This window comes from Gymnoscopelus microlampas (assembly GCF_963454915.1).
Source record: "Gymnoscopelus microlampas genome assembly, chromosome: 17".
In the NCBI taxonomy this organism is placed as follows: domain Eukaryota; kingdom Metazoa; phylum Chordata; class Actinopteri; order Myctophiformes; family Myctophidae; genus Gymnoscopelus; species Gymnoscopelus microlampas.
In genome coordinates this window covers 4,446,792-4,467,268 of record NC_139954.1, presented here as the reverse complement: position 1 = coordinate 4,467,268, position 20,477 = coordinate 4,446,792, and the positions used below count along the sequence as shown (strand labels likewise).

At 42.9% G+C, this 20,477-nt stretch overlaps 2 protein-coding genes across 2 annotated transcripts in view; both read right to left on the bottom strand.

The window, feature by feature from the left end:
- Nucleotides 1-44: 44 nt before the first annotated feature.
- Nucleotides 45-14,541, bottom strand: LOC311064765 (uncharacterized protein; the record flags this gene model as incomplete). The annotated part of the gene is made up of 3 exons (XM_084084703.1): nt 14,446-14,541; nt 332-2,327; nt 45-229 (listed from the first exon to the last, which is right to left on the bottom strand). Exons 2-3 carry the CDS (start codon nt 2,307-2,309, stop codon nt 45-47), a joined length of 2,163 nt encoding a protein of 720 aa, XP_083940829.1. The 5' UTR covers nt 2,310-2,327; nt 14,446-14,541.
- Nucleotides 2,846-20,477, bottom strand: part of LOC311065193 (R3H domain-containing protein 1-like) — a gene marked incomplete at its 3' end in the record, with an annotated part of 55,291 nt that continues 37,659 nt past the window's right edge. The window contains exons 16-17 of the mRNA XM_084085410.1: nt 11,385-11,681; nt 2,846-3,015 (exon numbers count right to left, since the gene is read on the bottom strand). Of these exons, the coding sequence (XP_083941536.1) occupies nt 2,846-3,015; nt 11,385-11,681 (467 nt within the window). The remainder of the gene's footprint in view (nt 3,016-11,384; nt 11,682-20,477) is intronic.

Here is a 20,477-nt window from a genome sequence, read left to right as displayed (position 1 = left end):
TAATAAGCTTATCATGTTTTCTGTCCTCATTTATTAAACCTTTCTCACAAACATAAAAGAATAACCTGGATATCAGTGCTTCTTTTATATGCAATATCACTGTCTTCATGCAAAGTCTCCTTTGCCTTCCAGCATTTCGTTCCTGCACTGCTTGTACGTAGGGTTGTTTGTCCTTTGGGTATTCGTCGGCTAATTCCAAAATCTGCTAATCTTGCCCTTTTTTCAACATCTGCAAGGCAAATTGGGTTGATCAACATAATGAATAGTGTGTAAGATTGATGGAAATACAATTCAATTTAATCTCTGAAAGTGTGTGCTCTTAATTTGTTACCAATCAAGACATTCTGGGGCTTGATATCCCGATGGAGAATTTGAGGATTCTGACAATGAAGAATTCTTAAGCTACTGAGAACCTGATTTGCAAGATCCTTCCTCATTTCACCAAGGCTGTCTTCAGTAAAGTTACATTTGATGTATTCTTCCAGTGTGTATTCACATAACTGAAGCCCAAGGTATCCAAAGTATTCATCCTCTGCAAAGTCGACATATCGTACAATCGAAGGATGATCAAGCTTTGGAAGACGTAAAAAGCCTTCCTCATTCTTCAGCACTTGGTAGTTTCTTTTTCTCATTCTCTTAACTGCGACTTCAGTGCCGTCATCCCTTAGCCCCAAGAAGACCTCAGTTCCATCACTTCCCATTGCAATGCAGAATTCATCATCTGTCCCAAACACAAGACTCCCAACTTTTTTCACTTCACTTTCATCTATGTTTGCAAGCTTCTCTAACTGTTGCTTCCATCTTTGACTGTTTGTGTACCAATTACGTGGTTTTGGCGACACACTGGCTACGGGGTGCATAGGTTGCACATGTGAACTTTCAGCCAGACCAGATTCCTCAACAGGAACAGGATCTGCATCAACATGAACTTCATCTTTCAGCTCCTCTTTCTTTCCTGATTTTTTTCTCCTTATTCTCTTCTTCTTTTTGGATCCTGGTGGCTCTGTATTGGCAGTTGTGGAAACATCACACTCTGAGCTTGGTTTGTTTAGATACTTTTGCATGTCTCTAAGCTTTTCCTTCAGGTCATTATCCATCTGCATGTCTGCAGATGTAATTATATCCTCAGGCACATGATCTATTCCCACTGATAGAAAGATGTCAGTGACACGTTCACATGGAAGCAGGTTTGACAGTATGCCATAAGTATACACCTGCATATCAGTGGAGTGCTCTTTCTTCACAAAAGGAACAATCGTTGTGCATAATGTATCCATGAGGTACTGATTCCAGTCATCTTTGACTTTAGTCTTTTTTGCTATCACATATAGAGTTATCAGAACGTTTTTCTGTATATGAGGAAATTGAGTGCTTGTGGAAAGGACTTTCAGCAGCGTGGGGATCATAGATAGTGATAACTGACTGGGTATCTCTGTCATTTTGCAGAAAACTGCATGCAGATTATGAACAACTACATTCTGCACGTATGCATGTTGAATTTCTGGAAGGCGTTTGTCTGCATTTTCAATATAGACATTCAGCTTATCATTGTCCTTCAACCACTTAATAGTTCTGTGACGATACTCGTCTGCTGATAGTCCGGTAACAGTAAAGAGTAGGTCAATAATGGTCAGATGGGTCTGAGGATTCTCATCCAGCATATGACGATCAAAAATGCTGAAAACTTCTGTTGGTGTTTTCTGTTGTACAGCAATGTACAGATCTATATAATCTTTTATTTTAGAAAAGTCACCACCGCTCAATGCAAGCTCATGCATCATGTCAGATATTTTTATATTGAAAAAAACATGTGCAGGATGTGTAACATGGATTGGTTCTACAAGCCCTCCAGCTTTGATTAGGACTTTCACAATATCATCTCTCTTACTGACGGCAGCAACCTGAAGTGGTGTCATAGCGCGGGGACCATTTGTGATAACATTTAGATCTGCTCCTGCTTTAATCAGTTTGTGCACAAAATCAAGTGGTGTTTTGTGAATGGAGGCAAAATGCAGAGGTGTCCAGTTATTTGTGGATAACTGATCTGGGTTTGCATGCTCTTTCAGAAGAAAGGCAAAAATGTCCTCCTTGTGATATACCACAGCAGCAGCCAAAGGACATATCTGAATGTTGAGCTCTTTGGATGGGTATAGGCCATCAATGTCTTTGTCTCTGATTGATTTCTTGAACTTCTTGAGGTTTCCACTCATAATGAACTGTATTATGGGATGTGTTTCTGTTGGGGCAGCTGTGGTCCCTGGTGGGACCACTTGGAGCTTATTATTCATGCTCTGTGCTACCGGATCCATGTCTTTGCTTCAGAATAACTGTGGGTTGACAAAGAAAACGTGTTCAATACATTTGCTCAAACATTTATTATGTATTTAAGCTTTACACATGTTGATAAAGAAGGGACAGTTTTAGAAATGTAAGGTTGTTGTGTAATAATTGGTGGAAAGAAACTACGTACATTTACTCAAGCACTGCATACCATTTTGAGGCATTTTACTTCATTTGAGTATGCATTTTTCAATACTTTATACTTTTATACTTTTATACTCCACTACATCTCAGAAGCAAATTTACTTACTGATTTACTTTGTAGCTTTAGATTATTATGAAAATTACACACATTAACAAATGAAGCCCTGTTTTATATTTGATTGATTAATTGAATACCATTGAGGTCCTGTGTATTCAATTAATTGAGACATTTAAAGACAAACATTAATATACAATAATATGCTAAACATCATATATATACGAGTAGTGATAAAAAATAAAGATATATACAGTGAACAGTTGGGGGGTGGGGGGGGTGTCATTTCCGGTGATAAGCTTAGACTTAGGGCGGTTTCACACTATGGTCCCGGGTGCGCACCCCAGACCGCTTGGCAGGTGTCGTGCTAGTGTGAATGTTGCGTATCGTTCCCCGAAACGGATCACCGTTCCGTTCCCGAAACCACCTCCGGAGGTAGTCTCGGATCCGAATCATGCGTATTTGGGTACGGTACGCTGCAATGTGAAAGCAAGCGTACCGTTTGACGGAAGTGGCCCGCTATTTGTAATAGGTGACGGTATATAAACTCGACAAAAACAGTCACAAAAACACGTCGCAGATCAATCCACAGGGGTTCAACCATGGCCGGATCCCGCGGGTTAATTTCATCATTAAATTATAAAATGAACCCGCGGGATGATGAAAGATTTAGTACCGCATCATCATCAGTATATATATAGTATATCTTGTGGAGTTTCAGCTACTATGCATCCCAGAAATATATAGCTTATAAGGCTTTGTAATTTGAAATTTGTAAGTAAATATGGTAACTCATTTAGATGTAGGCCTACGTAGGTTTATGGTTTCCCAAGGACTATAGCGGTTTCACTCATGATGCAATTTCTCTTTCATAACAGATACATTGTGCCAGATAATCCCCACACCAAGAGAGTAAAAAAAGAAAAGACGTTGGATTGATGTACTTTATTTAGACATGAGACATGAGAAACAGTACATGGGAGTACAATTCACAATACAACGTTTCAGTCATTCAGTCCGACTTCACTGTATAGGCTACTATAGTTGCCTTTTCATAAATGATATATTTTTGTACTTAAGCTGTCGTGAAAGTTTATAATATTTAGAGAAATGTAAAGTTTCAAATACAAAAGTAGTAGTAGTTGTGAAGGTTAGCAAACTGGACATTTAGACTGAATGTTTCCTGTATCCTCATCTTGCGCTAATGCACACAAGTGTTTCACCAGGTTTTATTTGTGTTGTTTCTCATAAGCGTGCATCCGTTGTCCGTCAACAACACAGCAGTCTGTGCCTTGACTTCTGTGCGCTCATTGGGTCAATCCACACATGTCCGTTCGCGACCGTACGGACGGCCGGAAGTCCCATCCACTCCCATGTTAAAAAAAAAACGGAAAGACGGACGCGATCCGGTCCGGAAAAAGCACATCCGTGTTCCGCTTTTCATTGAGTAACAGACAGAAATGGCCGGATCCGGAACAAGGGCTTCCGTCTCGTAGCGTACCGTTTCACGCCAGCAAACGGAGATGTGTGTATGTACCCAGTGGGTACATACACACAATTCCGTTCGCGACCGTACAGACGGCCGGAAGTCCCATCCACTCCCATGTTAAAAAAAAACGGAAAGACGGGCGCGATCCGGTCCGGAAAAAGCACATCCGGTTTCCGCAACACATTTGTATACATAACAAAATTGCCGGATCCGGAACAAGAGCTCCCGTTTCGTAGCGACCCGTTTCACGCCAGCAAACGGAGATGTGTGGGTACATCCACACATGCCCGTACGCTAGCGTGCAACGGTACGCTACGTGATGGTAGCCCCGTCCACTCCCATGTTAAAAAAAAAACGGAACGGTACTTCCGGTTTTAAACTTAATATGGGAGTGGATTGGACCTCCGGCGTCCGTACGGCAACTTGACGGACATGTGTGGATGCACGGTGCACCCACTGCGCTGTGTGCTCAGTGCGTTGACTCTCTCCCCAACCCTATATTTATGTGCGACCAGCACAAACATTGTCGCATAGTTGATGACGTCTGTGTCCACAGGCGAACTACTATGTGCATGCCGCCACCTATAGGATCGGGGGTATATATGCAAGTGTTCTCTGGTGCGCAAAGATCTTGGCCAATGTGAATGCAGGCCAGCTGGCGACATTACAAATTCTAAACCAGTTGTGCTATAAACACGCCCCCTTCTGTGGCCAACGCGGAAGTGCCTTTTTGAAACAACCGCGGACTCTTTTTTTTCGCCGATAAAGTATAGTTTTGGACCATGACGGAGGCGCGCCGACTCAGCAGACCTTGAGGCCGAGGAGACGCGCCCGAGCGCCACCAGGCGCGAGTGCCCGCGTCGACCGGCCAATGGTCTGCTAGTCGACTCAGCGCCGTTCGAGTTATGTACCGATAGGGACAGAATAGTAAATAATGTTTTGGTGAGAGCGTTTGCCCCAACTGTCACTCAAAGTGACTACTGGCCAATCACAGCGCGTCCTTGCACAAGCGTATTGGCCAATCATGCACAACTGGTTTAGACTATGGAGTCACGCGGCCAGCTGGTAGAAGCCATTCGGACCAAGGGGCAAGGCTTGGATATTTACGATGAGGCCAACACGGAAGCTTATGAATGGCCAGAGTGGCGCTGTTTTACCCTGCGCCGACCTGAAGTGTCAGAAAGAATTTATTTTAGCGCAAGTGAATGGGTTTTTGACAAACTTTAGACTAGATTTTCTTACCGTAATAAAAATTGTCATAAATTCTATATGCTTCCAGTTGCTAGTTTAAAGTCTCCTTTCAATCATCATGATATGCGTTTTGCTAAATTATGGTCCCATTTATTCTAAAATTGACGATAAAGTAGGCTATGCTCCAGGAGGGGCGGGATGATTTGATTGACAACCTACACAACCAATAGCATTCATTCCCCGCCCCCGCTCTTGATTGACAAGCTACCCAACCAATAGCATTTTTGGGGGTGTTTTCCGGTTCGCTGGTCACGTGTCTGGTCTCAACCAATAGCGTTTGAGTTCCGGACGTGGCCAACTGTATATATTAACGATGGATGAATGCATGTTCCTGAACTATCGGCTTCATTTTCGTTCTGTAGAAAGCAGGGGAGTGGCTTTGTCCATTCTTTTTTACAGTCTATGATTCGGACTCGGGAACGGTTCGCATGCAAACGGACCCAGTGTGAAGCCGCCCTTATATACAAGCTGTGCATTGTGATGTGACACATTGTGAGCTTGTAGATCGGCTATTTTCGAAAGATTTTGGACACATTCTGAAAACCTTTGAAATGGGACTGCAGAATGAGTACTTTTACTTTTGGTACTTTAATTTTGATGAAAATACGTTTATACTTTTTCTAAAATAATAATTTGAATTTGAGTTTTACTTGTCACAGTCTTCATTGTGGTACTGATACTTTTACTTACAGTAAGCAAAACAAAAAGAAACATAATAATTATAAATCAGAGTACTTTTTCAACCACTGTGTGTAATCTGGCAAGCACCTACAAAGTTGTACTTAAACTTAAATATATGTTATACCAGACCTGTCTCTGTCACTCCAACCAGTTGAGATATACAGTAGGTAATGATATACCAAGTATGAATGTTGGTTGCAACTATTCTTTCTGTCTAAAAACAATACCCACTTTATGAATATGAATATGAATGAATATCTTTATGGGCCTGGTGTCACAAGCTGCTTGGCTGCAGCCTGAAAGCAGCATGGTTGATTTGAAATACCTGCAATTGAAATGTGTCCAAAGTCTGTTTTTATGACCATGCATGAACCCTACTATTACAACAAACAGTTAAAGTAGAAAGAGTGGTCATTTAGTAATTGAGCTCATATTTATGCACAATCATATATTGATTTTATCATAGAGTAAAGATTGGACTTTGAACTTCCCTACGTGACTTCTCCTTATCAGATAATAGAGCAGGACATTAATTGCCATACTGTACAAACACAGCACTCATTAGTCAAAATGAATGTTTCACCACCTTGTTGTAAGCAGATATTCTTATTTAAGGCTGTTTGGAAAATGGTCAGTAGGGGTATTTTCCATAATATGGTCAGTTACATAATGCTGTGCCTTTGTAATAGATATAGCCAGTGTTCCGCAGTACCTAATATATTCATGTCATATACAGTAATCACTTTCCACAGTAACTAGTGTAACTTTGTTCAATTGCCAAAAAGTAATAATATTACAGTTATTAATCCAAGTAACTTTGAGTTACTAAGTTATAATGAACTAGTTATTTGTCCAAGATATTAAGCCTATCATTTATACTCCATAGGAGGTTGTCACATGTGACGTGGTTAGGCTAAGATATGGCCTAGTCATTCCCCAGCCTTTGGTGACCAAAGCAGCTGGGTGAGCTTGCCGAGCAACGCACTCTGCTGAAGAAGAGAAACAAGCGCGGCGACAACGCATACGTTGGAAAAGAAGTCAGCCGCCTGCTGCTGCTGACATTATCTCTGCTCCCTGATGCTTTCGGCCACCACAACTTCAATGACTTGCTAAGCAAACTATACTTTTGGCTCACATGACCAAATTGCTATGGCAACAGCTGAAATGTTTTAACTGTTAGGAAGAAAGCTCCATAATAGGTTTGTGTAATGAAATGTTCTAACCATGAGGGAGGCAATCCCATAGGTGTGTCGGATGTAACCAATATGGTATAAATACTGCTGTATAATTCTGTTCTGGGTGGGTCTGGTAGAGAAGCTTGTGTGAGGTGTCACTTGTTTGTCCTTTTAGCCGGGTGACGGACCTAGCCTTGTGCGGAGCTTCTCCCATTGTAGCTCTCTCTGATTAGTTCCTTTTTGGTGACCAGGCTGCAACGAGGTTGCGGGGAGCGATAGTAGATTTTGCTGTATTTGATTAGAATCTTGGCATTGCCCATAATCTAGTTGAATAAACAGAGAATTTTATTATTGTCTCCGCCAGGCCGAAAGGCATGGCGAGAGAGTAAGTTTTGCCCCCTGTCCGTCCGTCCGTGTGTGTGGCCGTCCGTGTGTGTGTCCGTCCGTCCGTCCGTCCGTCCGTCCGTCCGTCCGTCCGTCCGTCTGTGTGTGTGTGTGTGTGTGTGTGCGTCATTCTGTCTTTGTACAGCTAATCTCCGGCACCGTTGGCTTGATCGCAGCAAAACTGTGCACACACACAGTCCCTGAATGCCACAGCAGAACCTCTGCCCCAAATGTTTCACATGAGCCTGTTATAGCGCCTCCAGGAGGCCGATTTGTGCAAAACGGGGTTTGCACCACGGCAGCGCTTGTTTCTTGCCCGTTTCACGGATGTGGCAACGAAGGTGCTCAGTTTTGGTCGCAGATGATGATGATTGGCTGTTAAAAGAACCATGCGGAAGTAAATTGCGAGCTGGCGAAGTGATTTGCATAAGTATTGGGGCATAATGCGTTTCATATTAATTGTACATCGTGCAAGTAGAGTAATGGTGTGGGAAGCAGCTGGTGTTACAGGCAGAATATTGAGGAATTTGGGGGGGAAATGTGGAGTAAGTTGGGCCATGTGTGTGCTTGGAGACTGCCTCCTTACACTTGAGTTTGGCCACCAGGCCGCCAATTATGGTAGGAGGATGTTGAGGAACAGATGCCACCCTTTTAACATTGGCCTGTTATAGCGCCACCACAGGTCTTTCGAATACACATTTTTGGAACACAATGCCTCAAATCATGAATGAAGTGTCCGATTGCCGTGCAAGGTCTAAGAAAAAATGACACCCTTTTCACATTGGCCTATTATAGCGCCACAAGGAGGCCACAATAACCTACCTGACCTGGTGGAGACCTGTGTTCCGAGGAGCACTTTTTCTAGTTAATAATATTATTGATAAAAGCCTGTATTACAGTAGCTTGAGTGTTAAATAAAAATCCTTTTCTACGAGAGAAGTCTTAAGAAGAGGATTCGGTTATTTCTTCAAAGAAGACTTCGGGTCTGATCTTATCACCGGACACATTGGTGTGTGAAAGAGTATGCAACACAGTTGCAAACAGTTGCTAATTCTATAAATAGAATTAGATATTTTAGAGTGTGTTTCCTGCACGGAGAGGTTTATAGTTTTATAGTTTTGCTTGGTCTGAAAACTCCTCTGCGCGGGGCATGCGTTATCCGGGGTGCAACAACGCAGTACACATATTGGGTTTAAATGTATAGGGTTTATAGGTCTTTGCTGAAACTATCGAGGGTAGTAGAAATTAGGAGTATTTTAATTACATTACATTACGTTACAGTCATTTAGCAGACGCTTTTATCCAAAGCGACTTACAATAAGTGCAATCAACAAAGGTAGGGAACGAAAGCTACTAATCACCAGAGGTTATAAGTGCATTTTCTGCAATAACAAGCAACCAAGAGCATACCTAGCGCTAAGGTAAAAGTGCAATATATCAGCTACCTATTTCCTTAAACAGATGAGACAAAGTAGTCAAATGAGCAGGAGCTAAAAACAAATAATTGTATTGACTAAACAAGATCCAATAAACAATTCAACAATAAAACAAGCATTCGTACAACTAGTTAACAACAAGTAGGCCAGGCAAAGAGGAAGGGTAGTGTTTCCTGAAGAGGTGGGTTTTCAGCCTGCGGCGAAAGATGGGCAGTGACTCTGCTGTCCTGACATCAGTGGGAAGTTCATTCCACCACTGTGGGGCCAGAACAGAAAAAAGTCGTGACCGTGTCGATCGACCAGAAGGACCGTTGAGTGGCGGGGGAGTCAGTCGCCCCTTGGTGGCCGACCGGAGTGGTCGGGAAGGGTTGTGGGCATTGACCAATACCCGGAGGTAAGAGGGAGCTGTTCCTTTCGCTGCCCTATAGGCTAGCACCAGGGTTTTAAACTGAATGCGAGCCGCTACGGGGAGCCAGTGCAGGGAACGGAGAAGGATAGTTGTGTGAGAGAACTTGGGGCGGTTGAACACCAGACGAGCCGCAGCTTTCTGAACGAGCTCCAGAGGTCTGATGGCAGATGCCGGAGCGCCAGCCAGGAGGTAGTTGCAGTAGTCCAGGCGGGAGATGACAAGAGCCTGGATGAGCACCTGGGCTGCCTTCTCCGTGAGGAAGGGCCGAATTCTCCTGATGTTGTAGAGGAGGAATCTGCAGGACCGTGTCACTGATGCGATGTTAGCCGAGAACGACAGTTGATCGTCCAGGGTCACACCCAGATTCTTCGCAGTCCGAGTTGACGTCACCACAGCGTTCTCAATGGTGATGGCCATGTCTCGGTGAGGACAGCCCTTCCCCGGGATGAACATCAGCTCGGTCTTGTCCAGGTTGAGCTTCAGGTGGTTCGTCGACATCCACTCCGAGATGTCAGCCAGACAAGCAGCAATGCGTGCCTCCACGTGTGTGTCAGAGGGGGGGAATGAGAGGATCAGCTGGGTGTCATCGGCATAGCAGTGGTAGGAAAAGCCATGGGAGCGGATGACAGCACCAAGAGATGTAGTGTAGAGAGAGAAGAGAAGAGGACCCAGAACCGAGCCTTGGGGAACCCCAGTAGTGAGCCTGTGTGGTTCTGACACAGACCCTCCCAGCTTCACCTGGTAGGAGCGACCCGTCAGGTAGGATGCAAACAGGGAGAGTGCAGAGCCTGAGACACCCATCCCCTCGAGGGTGGAGAGGAGGATCTGATGGTTCACTGTGTCGAACGCTGCAGACAGGTCCAGGAGTATCAGGACAGAGGAGAGAGAGTTCGCTCTAGCGGCATGGAGTGACTCCGCCACTGCCAGGAGGGCAGTCTCTGTCGAGTGACCCACTTTGAACCCAGACTGGTTGGAGTCCAGGAGGTTGTTCTGGTGGAGATACGAGGACAGTTGTTTGAACACAGCACGTTCGAGAGTTTTAGATAGGAAGGATAGAAGGGAAACCGGGTTGTAGTTCTTGACTTCAGAGGGGTCAAGTGTCGGTTTCTTGAGGAGGGGGGTGACTCTGGCAGTCTTGAAAGTAGAGGGAAAGTAACCAGATGTCAGAGAGGTGTTAATAAGGTGGGTTAAGAAGGGAAGAAGTTCAGGTGCAGTGGACTGCAGCAGAGGGGATGGGACAGGGTCCAGAGAGCATGAGGTGGGGCGGCTAGAGGTAACAAGGAGAAGGACCTCGTTAGGAGAAAGGGGAGAAAAGTGGGATAGAGAGGTGGAGGGGGGGGAGAGAGGAGTAGATGAAGCTAGAGAGGGGAGGGTGGAAGAGGGACGGGTGTGGGTAGTGCGCAGGGCACCAGCCGGGGGAGGAGGGAATGAGGATCGGATATCGTTCACCTTCTTGTCAAAGAAGTTGGCGAAATCGTCAGGGACGAGGGACGAGGAGGGAGGAGGGGGAGGTGGTTGCAGGAGAGAGGAGAAAGTTTCAAAGAGTTTTTTAGGGTTAGAAGCAGAAGCCTGAATTTTAGTGCAGAAGAAAGCAGCTTTAGCAGCTGATAGAGAGGAGGAAAAGGTAGAAAGGAGAGATTGGAAGGTAAGAAGGTCCTCCGGGAGGTTGCCATTTCTCCATTTACGCTCAGCTGCTCTTAGGCTCCGTCTCTCAGTACGCACTGAGTCCGACAACCAGGGTGCAGGTGGAGTTTGGCGTGCAGGCCTGGTGGTGAGGGGACAGAGATGGTCCAGGGAAGAGGATAGAGTAGAGAAAAGAAGATCAGTGGCAGTATCGGGGGATAGTAGAGCAAAGGATTCGGGGGCAGGGAGAGCAGAGAGGACAGAGGAGGAAAGATCAGAGGAGGATAGTGAGCGAAGGTTGCGACGTGAGGAAATCATGTGGGTAGGGAGGGGCTGTGGGGGGGGGAGGAGAGAGAGAGAGAGTAAGACATGAGGTAGTGATCAGAGAGTTTCTTACCCTTTTCACTGGGAGGAGGAGTGACGGACAGGTTAGCAGTAGAGCAGCCTCTGGTGAAGATCAGGTCCAGTTGGTTGCCCTTCTCGTGGGTAGGGGGAGATGGGGAAAGGACTAGGTCGAAGGCGGCGAGAAACGACAGTAGTGGGTCTAGCTGCTTCTCGGTCGGGAGGTTGAAGTCACCCAGAAGGATGATTCCAGAGCCGTCGACCGGGAAGTGAGAGACTAGATGGTCGAGTTCCTCCAGGAAGCCACCAGCAGAGCCCGGTGGGCGATAAACAACTGCAATGGTGAGCTTGACTGGATGAGAAACCGTGACCATGTGATATTCAAAAGAGTTAGGAGAGAATTGTGACAGTGAGACAGGAGAGTATTTCCATTTTCTGGAAATTAGCAGACCAGCACCACCACCTATCCGCACGCCTCTGGGAGTGTGAGAGAAAGAGAACACATCTGACAGAGCCGCGGGTGTAGCAGTGTTTTCTGGTGGGATCCAGGTCTCAGTCAGGGCAAGGAAGTTAAGGGAGAGCCCGGATGCGTGGCCTGTGATGAAAGCAGCTTTGCCTTCCACCACAGCCGATCGGCAATTCCAGAGCCCCCCTGTTACCACTTGCTCGACGTGAGTTGAAATAGTAGGATATATTAGATTAGCGGTCTCGCGACATCTGGGTGTAACCCAGTGTTTTTGCGACCGCCAGAAAGAGGAGAGGACAGGAATAGGAAGAAAGCCCATTGTAGATCACTAAACATATACACACTACTATATCTAGAAGAAGCACTCAATGGTCCAGGTCTTACATTGACTAAGTCGCGCTTTGACAAAGTCGCCTGCAGCTGCCTTCGTTCGGCTGGCCGCTTTGCAAGCTGCCGCTTTCAGCGCTGGTTTAAAACCACTTAGCTTGATTGCTAATTGTCTGCCGGGGAGTGCTGCCCCACCCAGCCACTTAGCACAGGGCTATTAAGTGGCCTGTTCTACCTGAAATTGCCTCAAGTGCTCTGTGAGGCACACACAGAGTATCAATGGCCTACAGCTTATAGCACAAATACAAAAATAGAAACTACAGACTAACACAAGCTGAGAATACAGCACCAGTAACAAAGCACTTAAACTACACTGCTAGTAACTTGCTAGATAAGAAATATGCTATACTCACTACCCAGCAGCCAGGAGCTATGTTCACTCCAGATGTTGAAACGCACACTGAGGTGAAACTATAGCAGCCTGACTTCTAAATCCTTGGAGCTGTGCTGCCCCACCCAGCCACTTAGCACAGGGCTATTAAGTGGCCTGTTCTACCTGAAATTGCCTCAAGTGCTCTGTGAGGCACACACAGAGTATCAATGGCCTACAGCTTATAGCACAAATACAAAAATAGAAACTACAGACTAACACAAGCTGAGAATACAGCACCAGTAACAAAGCACTTAAACTACACTGCTAGTAACTTGCTAGATAAGAAATATGCTATACTCACTACCCAGCAGCCAGGAGCTATGTTCACTCCAGATGTTGAAACGCACACTGAGGTGAAACTATAGCAGTCTGACTTTTAAATCCTTGGAGCTGTGCTGCCCCACCCAGCCACTTAGCACAGGGCTATTAAGTGGCCTGTTCTACCTGAAATTGCCTCAAGTGCTCTGTGAGGCACACACAGAGTATCAATGGCCTACAGCTTATAGCACAAATACAAAAATAGAAACTACAGACTAACACAAGCTGAGAATACAGCACCAGTAACAAAGCACTTAAACTACACTGCTAGTAACTTGCTAGATAAGAAATATGCTATACTCACTACCCAGCAGCCAGGAGCTATGTTCACTCCAGATGTTGAAACGCACACAATTGTCTCCGCCAGGCCGAAAGGCATGGCGAGAGTATGTTTTACCCCCTGTCCGTCTGTCCGTGTGTCCGTCCGTCCGTCCGTCATTCTGTCTGTGTACAGCTAATTTCTGGCACCGTTGGCTTGATCGCAGCAACACTGTGCACACACACTCCCTGGATGCCAGAGCATAAAATGCCCAAGATTTTTCACATGGGTCTTTTATAGCGCTATCAGGAGGCCGATTTGTGCAAAACGCATTTTTTTTACAGTACAGATTTTGTCCAAAAATCCCGCAAATCGGTACACAGTATCTCTATAGTCATTAAACGAAACGGGTTGTTCAGATTTTTCATATTCCATCCTGATTGCCTAAAATTGGCTTCCAAAGTTTGCAGGAGTAGGCTACTCCGTTTTGAACAAAATGCCTCAAATCATGAACAGCATGCAAATTACGTGAACATTTGCGCGCACATTCCCACTAGGCCGAGGAAGAAATGCCACCCTTTTCACATTGGCCTGTTATAGCGCCACCAGCAGGTCTAATTTAGCAAAACAATTTTTTTGAACAAAATGCCTCAAATCATGAATGCAGTGTCCGATTGCTGTGAAAGGCCTTAGAAGAAATGGCACCCTTTTCGCATTGGCCTATTATAGTGAGACCACAATAACCTACCTGACCTGGCGGAGACCTGTGCTCCGAGGAGCACTTTTTCTAGTTTCTTCTCTCTTCGTCAGGCCAAAAACAAGGCTCCAGACATCCCAAAACAAACTGGTCAGGCTACTACTAGGCCTTACATCTATCACTCATCTAACCCCTGTTCATTATGCTAGGGTGGAATGGCTCAGGGTGGTCGAGGACAGATTTAACATGCAAAAGTAACTTACTCTTGATACCAAGTAATAAGTAATGTAATATTGTTACTATTTAAATTAGTAATAAGTAACGAGTAACTTACTCTTCCTGAATTAATTGCCCAACACTGGGTGGCTCTCTTTAAAATGTTATGAACAGATCATTGTGGTGTGGCAGAACTGTTTAACAGCAGATACAATCCGATGTTGTTTTCACAGAATAATAAAAAACAAAATACAGGATTGTACATTGTAATTAATAAATAAAATACATACACAAATATGGTCATAGTAAATAAAATACTACAATTGACAACTCCTCAGGTGTATCTGACTACCTATAGCGTAACAACAGCATTAAGAATAAGGTGGTAAATTAAACTTACCGTTTCTGGGTTTAATCTTGACATTGACAGATAAACACGTCTGTCTTTCAAATCCACGTCACCTCAGTCTGGTCACAACCTCGGGACTTCCCATTCTCTCTCTCTCTCTCTCTCTCTCTCTCTCTCTCTCTCTCTCTCTCTCTCTCTCTCTCTCTCTCTCTCTCTCTCTCTCTCTCTCTCTCTCTCTCTCTCTCTCTCTCTCTCTCTCTCTCTCTTGCTCTAGGTTGGTGGGCAGGGCATGTAGAGAAAGTCATCTGTAAAGGCATGCAGCGATACCGCTCTGCACTCGTTTCCTCTTTTACAGTCTGTGGACAACAGTCATAATGTTCGCTCTTAAAGTTCCTTATAGCAGGAGGCCTCGTTGTGGCTGACAGTAGCTGAAGGGTTGTGTCCTAACACCTTTCTGCAGATCTAGCACATTTTGTGCTCAACCTTTTGCCCTATATGTCATCTGAAATTGTGTTGGAGCTGAATATTGCGAACTGTGAAACCCTCCTCAGCTAACCACATACATATTGTTCTTTCCTGTTTAGCATCTATCTTGTGTTCCATCTCTCATCAGTGACAGGAAGTGACAGGAAGAAGCGGTGTGCTCGCTTCACTGCAAAGAAAACATCTGGTGGCCTTTTTTGCTCGCCTTGCTCGTGGTGGAAAAGATCAAATGTTTTATTTAAGTAAACGTATCAATACTGCAATGTAGAAATACTGTTACAAGTAAAACTCCGGAATTCATAATCTACTTGCGTAAAATTGGTATGAAATATCATATTGGTATGAAAATCTACTTAAAGTACCAAAAATAAAAAGTACTCATCATGCAGAATGTCCCATTTCACAACTTTTCAAATGCATAAAATGTATAAAAATCTTTTGAAAATATAGCAGATCTACAAGCTCACAATGCGTCGCATCGCGTAGATCTGCTATTTTCAAATAGCCAAAGCTTAAATAGAGCTGAAGTGGTTAATGTATGTTTTGTAATAATAATGAATATCTATAAAGTAACTAGTAACTAAAGTTTTAAAATAAAAGTAGTGGTGTAAAAGCACTATATTTGTCTCTGAGATGTAGTGGGGTAGAAGTAAAAGTATAAACATTTGGAAACACTCCAGTAAAGTAAAATTACCTCACAATTGTACTTAAGTACAGTACTTAGTTACTTTCCACCACTGTAAGTCATGTACCTATTGTCAGCCCATGTGACTGCCACATGGGACTTTTATATTGTGCGACTCTTGTATGAACACGTGTACCTCTGTAACCTATAAATACTGTGACTTCCTTCAATACATCTGAATAGATTGAACTCAAGCATCTTTGTCTGACTTCAGTTTGTTCCATGATGCATCGTTGTCCTTTTGCTGCTATAAGGGTCTCACCTTGGTTCTGGTCTCCACTCCTCTCTTCAACATCATCTTCAGACTCAGTGACAGCATTTGAATTCACTTGTAAATCATCAAGGTCAAGGCAATAGGCTCTATTCACAGCAGCCATATGAAGACATTCACAGGTGTTACCAATGATACTAATGAAGGCTCTGTTCCATTCTGGTCAAACAGACTCAGGGTGCTGATATTGTGCATGTTGGCTCACTGGAAACACTCTGTTACACCAGTGGGTCTAAAGTTGGGGTCCAGGGACCCTCATGGGCTTCCAAATGGCCCCTTACAGGTGTGTAACAAATGGAACCAAATGGACCCCTACGGGTCCATTTGGTTCCATTTGTACACTCTCAGAGTTATGGGGGTCGTGGAAACACTGTGCTACACTAAATGGAACAGAGCCTTCATTAGTATTATTGGTAACACCTGTGAATGTCTTAATAATATGGCTGCTGTGAATAGAGCCTATTGTCAAAAAAAGAAAAGAAAAAAAAAACAGCGCCCTCTGCTGTTCTTTGCAGCTCGGAATCTGTTCTTGAGAGATTAGGGTCAAGGTTGTTCTTTATTGTTACATCTTCTGTACAGGTGTGTTCAGCTTCCTTCTGACAATGTAACAGTATAAGTAATAATAGTGAACACAATAAGAGAAAGAGAAAAAACAAGAGCAAAAAAAGAGTCAGTAGTCTAATCGTAATAATATACTGTAATAACATCAGTGTATGCACAGTGTACAGTATATGCGCTGCATATTATATACACCATCAGAATGTATCAGTAGATGCCACAGTACCTTATATCAGTGGTTTTCAAAGTGGGGTCCGGAGACCTTGAGAAGGTTCCATGGGGAGCAGCAAAATATAGCAGCAAAAAACACTTTAACTCTATCTATATACATTGGCTTTTAGAAAATAGCCCATCTACAAAGAAAATGTACAATCTTTTAAAACACACATCTTGCATGGGGATCCCTGGCACATCTTGTTCTGATGGGGGTCCTCGGTCAAATAGATTAATTAATTAATTTGGAGGTCCTTGACATGAAAATGTTTGAGACTCTCTGCTTTATAAATTATAACAGTTTAGGTAGGAACAGTGAAGCGTTTTGAGGTTCAAAAAGACAACTGACAATTAGCCTACTTATTATGTGAGCAATGTGTGCAGTCTCTCACAGTTTCTCACTGAATCTGCAGCAAAGCAAAAACATCTGGCGCCCCCTTCAGGTGTAAGTGAAATCACTTTTGGCTCTGTGTTGTTTAGAGGCCCCTCAATGTGTCATTCAAATCAAAGTTTTGGATTTTTTATTTTATTTTAATTCTGCTTGCTCAATATTGCACTTAGGCTATTGTAAATGCACACATAATCAATTTGCGTCTCCACACATTCACAAGTAATCCAAACAAACACAAGTAATACAATGAGCCATCAGGATAGATCAATAAATAATCCACATAGTCAAGGCAATAATCAGACAGAAGCTAATAATCCAATACTGAGCAGTGAAAATTAAAAACCTCACAGGTTTAATGGCTCGTCATTGATCGGTATCCCTGTGCATAATGCAATATGCAGTAATTGTGGCATGCAGTCCACAAACAGCATGATAGACAGCTAAATAGATCACCCATAAGTGACAAAAGGTCTCGTAGTCTCACTTTACAAATAGAAGAATTATGGTATCAAAATGTTTAAAAATATGTTTTTAATTAAAAAAATGTGTGCTTACATAAACGATGGTGTAGGCTATAATAGGACTTAAGTCATTGGTTCTCAAAGTGGGGTCCGGCGGGGACCCCCAGGGGTATTTGAGGGGGTTCCAGGGGGTCCCCAGCTAAATGATGGACAGGAACCAAATGGACCCTTATGGGTCTGTAACTCTGAGTGTACACATTTTTACACTCTCAGAGTTAAATTAACATTGGTTTTACAATGTGAATTGGGGTCCCAGAGGTATAAATGCCATTAAATGGGGGTCCGTAGCCTAATGCATGTCAAACTGGGGGTCCTTGAAATTAAAATGGTTGAGAATCACTGCTAGAGAGCCGTAAAAAACTTCTCTTATTGGGGTCCCTCAGTCCCTGGCCATGAAAAAGTTTGAGAACCACTGACTTAAGTGGTATTGGAAAAGTGCTTCTATGTTCTTTTAATGCAGGCTAATACAAATAAGACAACAAACACATAAGAATGGAATAAGTGTTTGTGATCAGATTGACTGCTTAATGAACAGCAAAGGCACCAGGATGACCAGAAGACTTGTCTAGGTCCTGTTGCAATTTGCGGTGCTCTTTTATGGTGGTTTTGAATGAGGAGGATACATAGGATAACATAGGAGCCACACATCCCTCCTGCAACATCCAAATGCAAGAACACCAGAGTGGAGTCAATTCACTTTTAACCACTTAAACCTACACAGGTGTCTGTACTTGAACCCCCTCTCTTTTAAACCTCTGTATACTACACCAAATCTCTTTGCTGAAAACTGTCCATCTCCAAGCTCACAGCGCGTCGCTTGGAGCTTAAGATCAGCTATTTTCGCCAGGTGTGCGTGATCCATCATCATCTGCCCACATCATGCATATTGCCTGTTTTTAAAGTAACAAGCTGCGCACATCATTCTGTTTGTGTGTGTGTGTGTGTGTGTGTGTGTGTGTGTGTGTGTGTGTGTGTGTGTGTGTGTGTGTGTGTGTGTGTGTGTGTGTGTGTGTGTGTGTGCGTGCGTGCGTGCGCGTGCGTTTGCTTTGTGAAAGTTATCAACCCAATCTACACCAGTGCAGAAGCTCACAGGAGCTCACAACAATGGTTGTAGTTAAGTGTATCATTTGTTTTAAGGCAGACAGCTCAGCTATTCTAATAATATATTATTTAATAATTCAACTAAATAACTGAACTCCCCTTGTATCCTTCCTTGCCACTTTTTCCCTTCGATAGATGCTAGTTTACTACGTAGACAATTCACTTGTTCTCACTTTTGTTTCATACTAGGTTCATTGTTAACCTGGTATCCTATAGTTTCATTGAGGCATATTGTTCTTTCTGCATTCTATTTAGATGACTATTTACCTTGTTTATTGACTAGAGTTCATGTTTACTCTATTTATTCTGATTTACCACTAGCAAGTCACTCTGAATAAAAACATGCTATATGCTTAAATTGTACAATGTAATAACATTGGACATTGTTCTTAAATCATAAAATTGTTTCCGTAATAATCATTCAACCTAATTCTGACTGATTGATGTGACTTTCTATTCAGACATGTAAAAATGCATAAAACACAGATGATCCCATGTTATTTACTAGACAAACATCCACTGGATCCATTTCTCTCTTACATTTCTGGGTCTTATACTGTAGAGCATGTAGACATGACCCAGGCAGCAGATGGCGCTACAGGCCAAACCAAGCCCCATTGTACTGTAGATGATGTTTTGTTAAAGTCATTAATGGCCCAGTGAGGGAACTGGCTCTGGTGGAAGTAGTATGCAGATTTTGTAATTAAGTAAAAGTAGCATTTATTTTAAAAAAATCTATGAGTCAATATCACCATAAGGTACATTTGGGACTTAGCTTTTTTTTTTTTTTAACTGTGATTTTCCATTTAACTTTTTACTCATTGTATTAAGTGGATGTTGTACAGTTAGAAATGCATGTTGGTCAAGCTCCCACACTTTTTATGAATTAACTGTAATATATGTCAACAGTAAAATATGTCCATCCTGTCAGGAAAAACTCAAAGGGTGGACAATGATAGGGTGGAACTTTTGGGTCAGTTTTAGGATTTAATTGGCACATGCTGGACCTTCTGTTAGCAACTTAGCTCAGTTAGCTAGCAAGGTGACTCTATACTTTTTAACAGATATATTTCAAATTTCAGAAAAGTTTTTATATTCATTGATATTTCAGTATGACAGAGTGGACATGCTAAGCTTGACAACATACAACTACACACATAAACTATGAAAAATACAATATATATATAATTGTAAATATTTACTGGCAACTTGCCATAGCTTCAGCCTCCATTGAAGTAAGACAGGAAGAAGATAACAAGGGAACTTAAACTTAAGTAAGTTTCAGTTTACCCCCAACTGACAGGGTGGACAGCAATGTCAGGGACACACAAAAAATGTTCAATATGATTATAAAAACAGACTATATCATATGATTTAAGATCAAAATGACTTGTTTTATCAAATAAGGTGTTGTGGACAATCAAACTATGTAAAAAGAAAAAGAAAAATCAAAGAATTAACCACTTATTAGACACACTGTAGTTAGCAGAGTGGTGTGTGGGACATGGCAAAACCATATACATCCAATGTTACAGATCTGTAAACACATTTCCAGAGACTTATCATTGTACTGATAAGTGTGTAAATGTTTGGCCATTCATAATAAGACCTCAGAGTTTCATTATTTTGTTACATTTTCATGATATTTGAGTGATTGTGGTGAGGACACCCAAATGTACCTTATGGTGATATTGACTCCTATACATAACTCAATTAATAATAAGAACCTGCAAAGTAACTAGTAACTAAACTTCTACTTCACTATACTTCTCAGATTCCGCAGATAAATATTGTGAAAATAGCTGATCTACAAGCTCACAATGCCTCGCACTGTGAAGTGTTGTGAGCTTGTAGATTGTC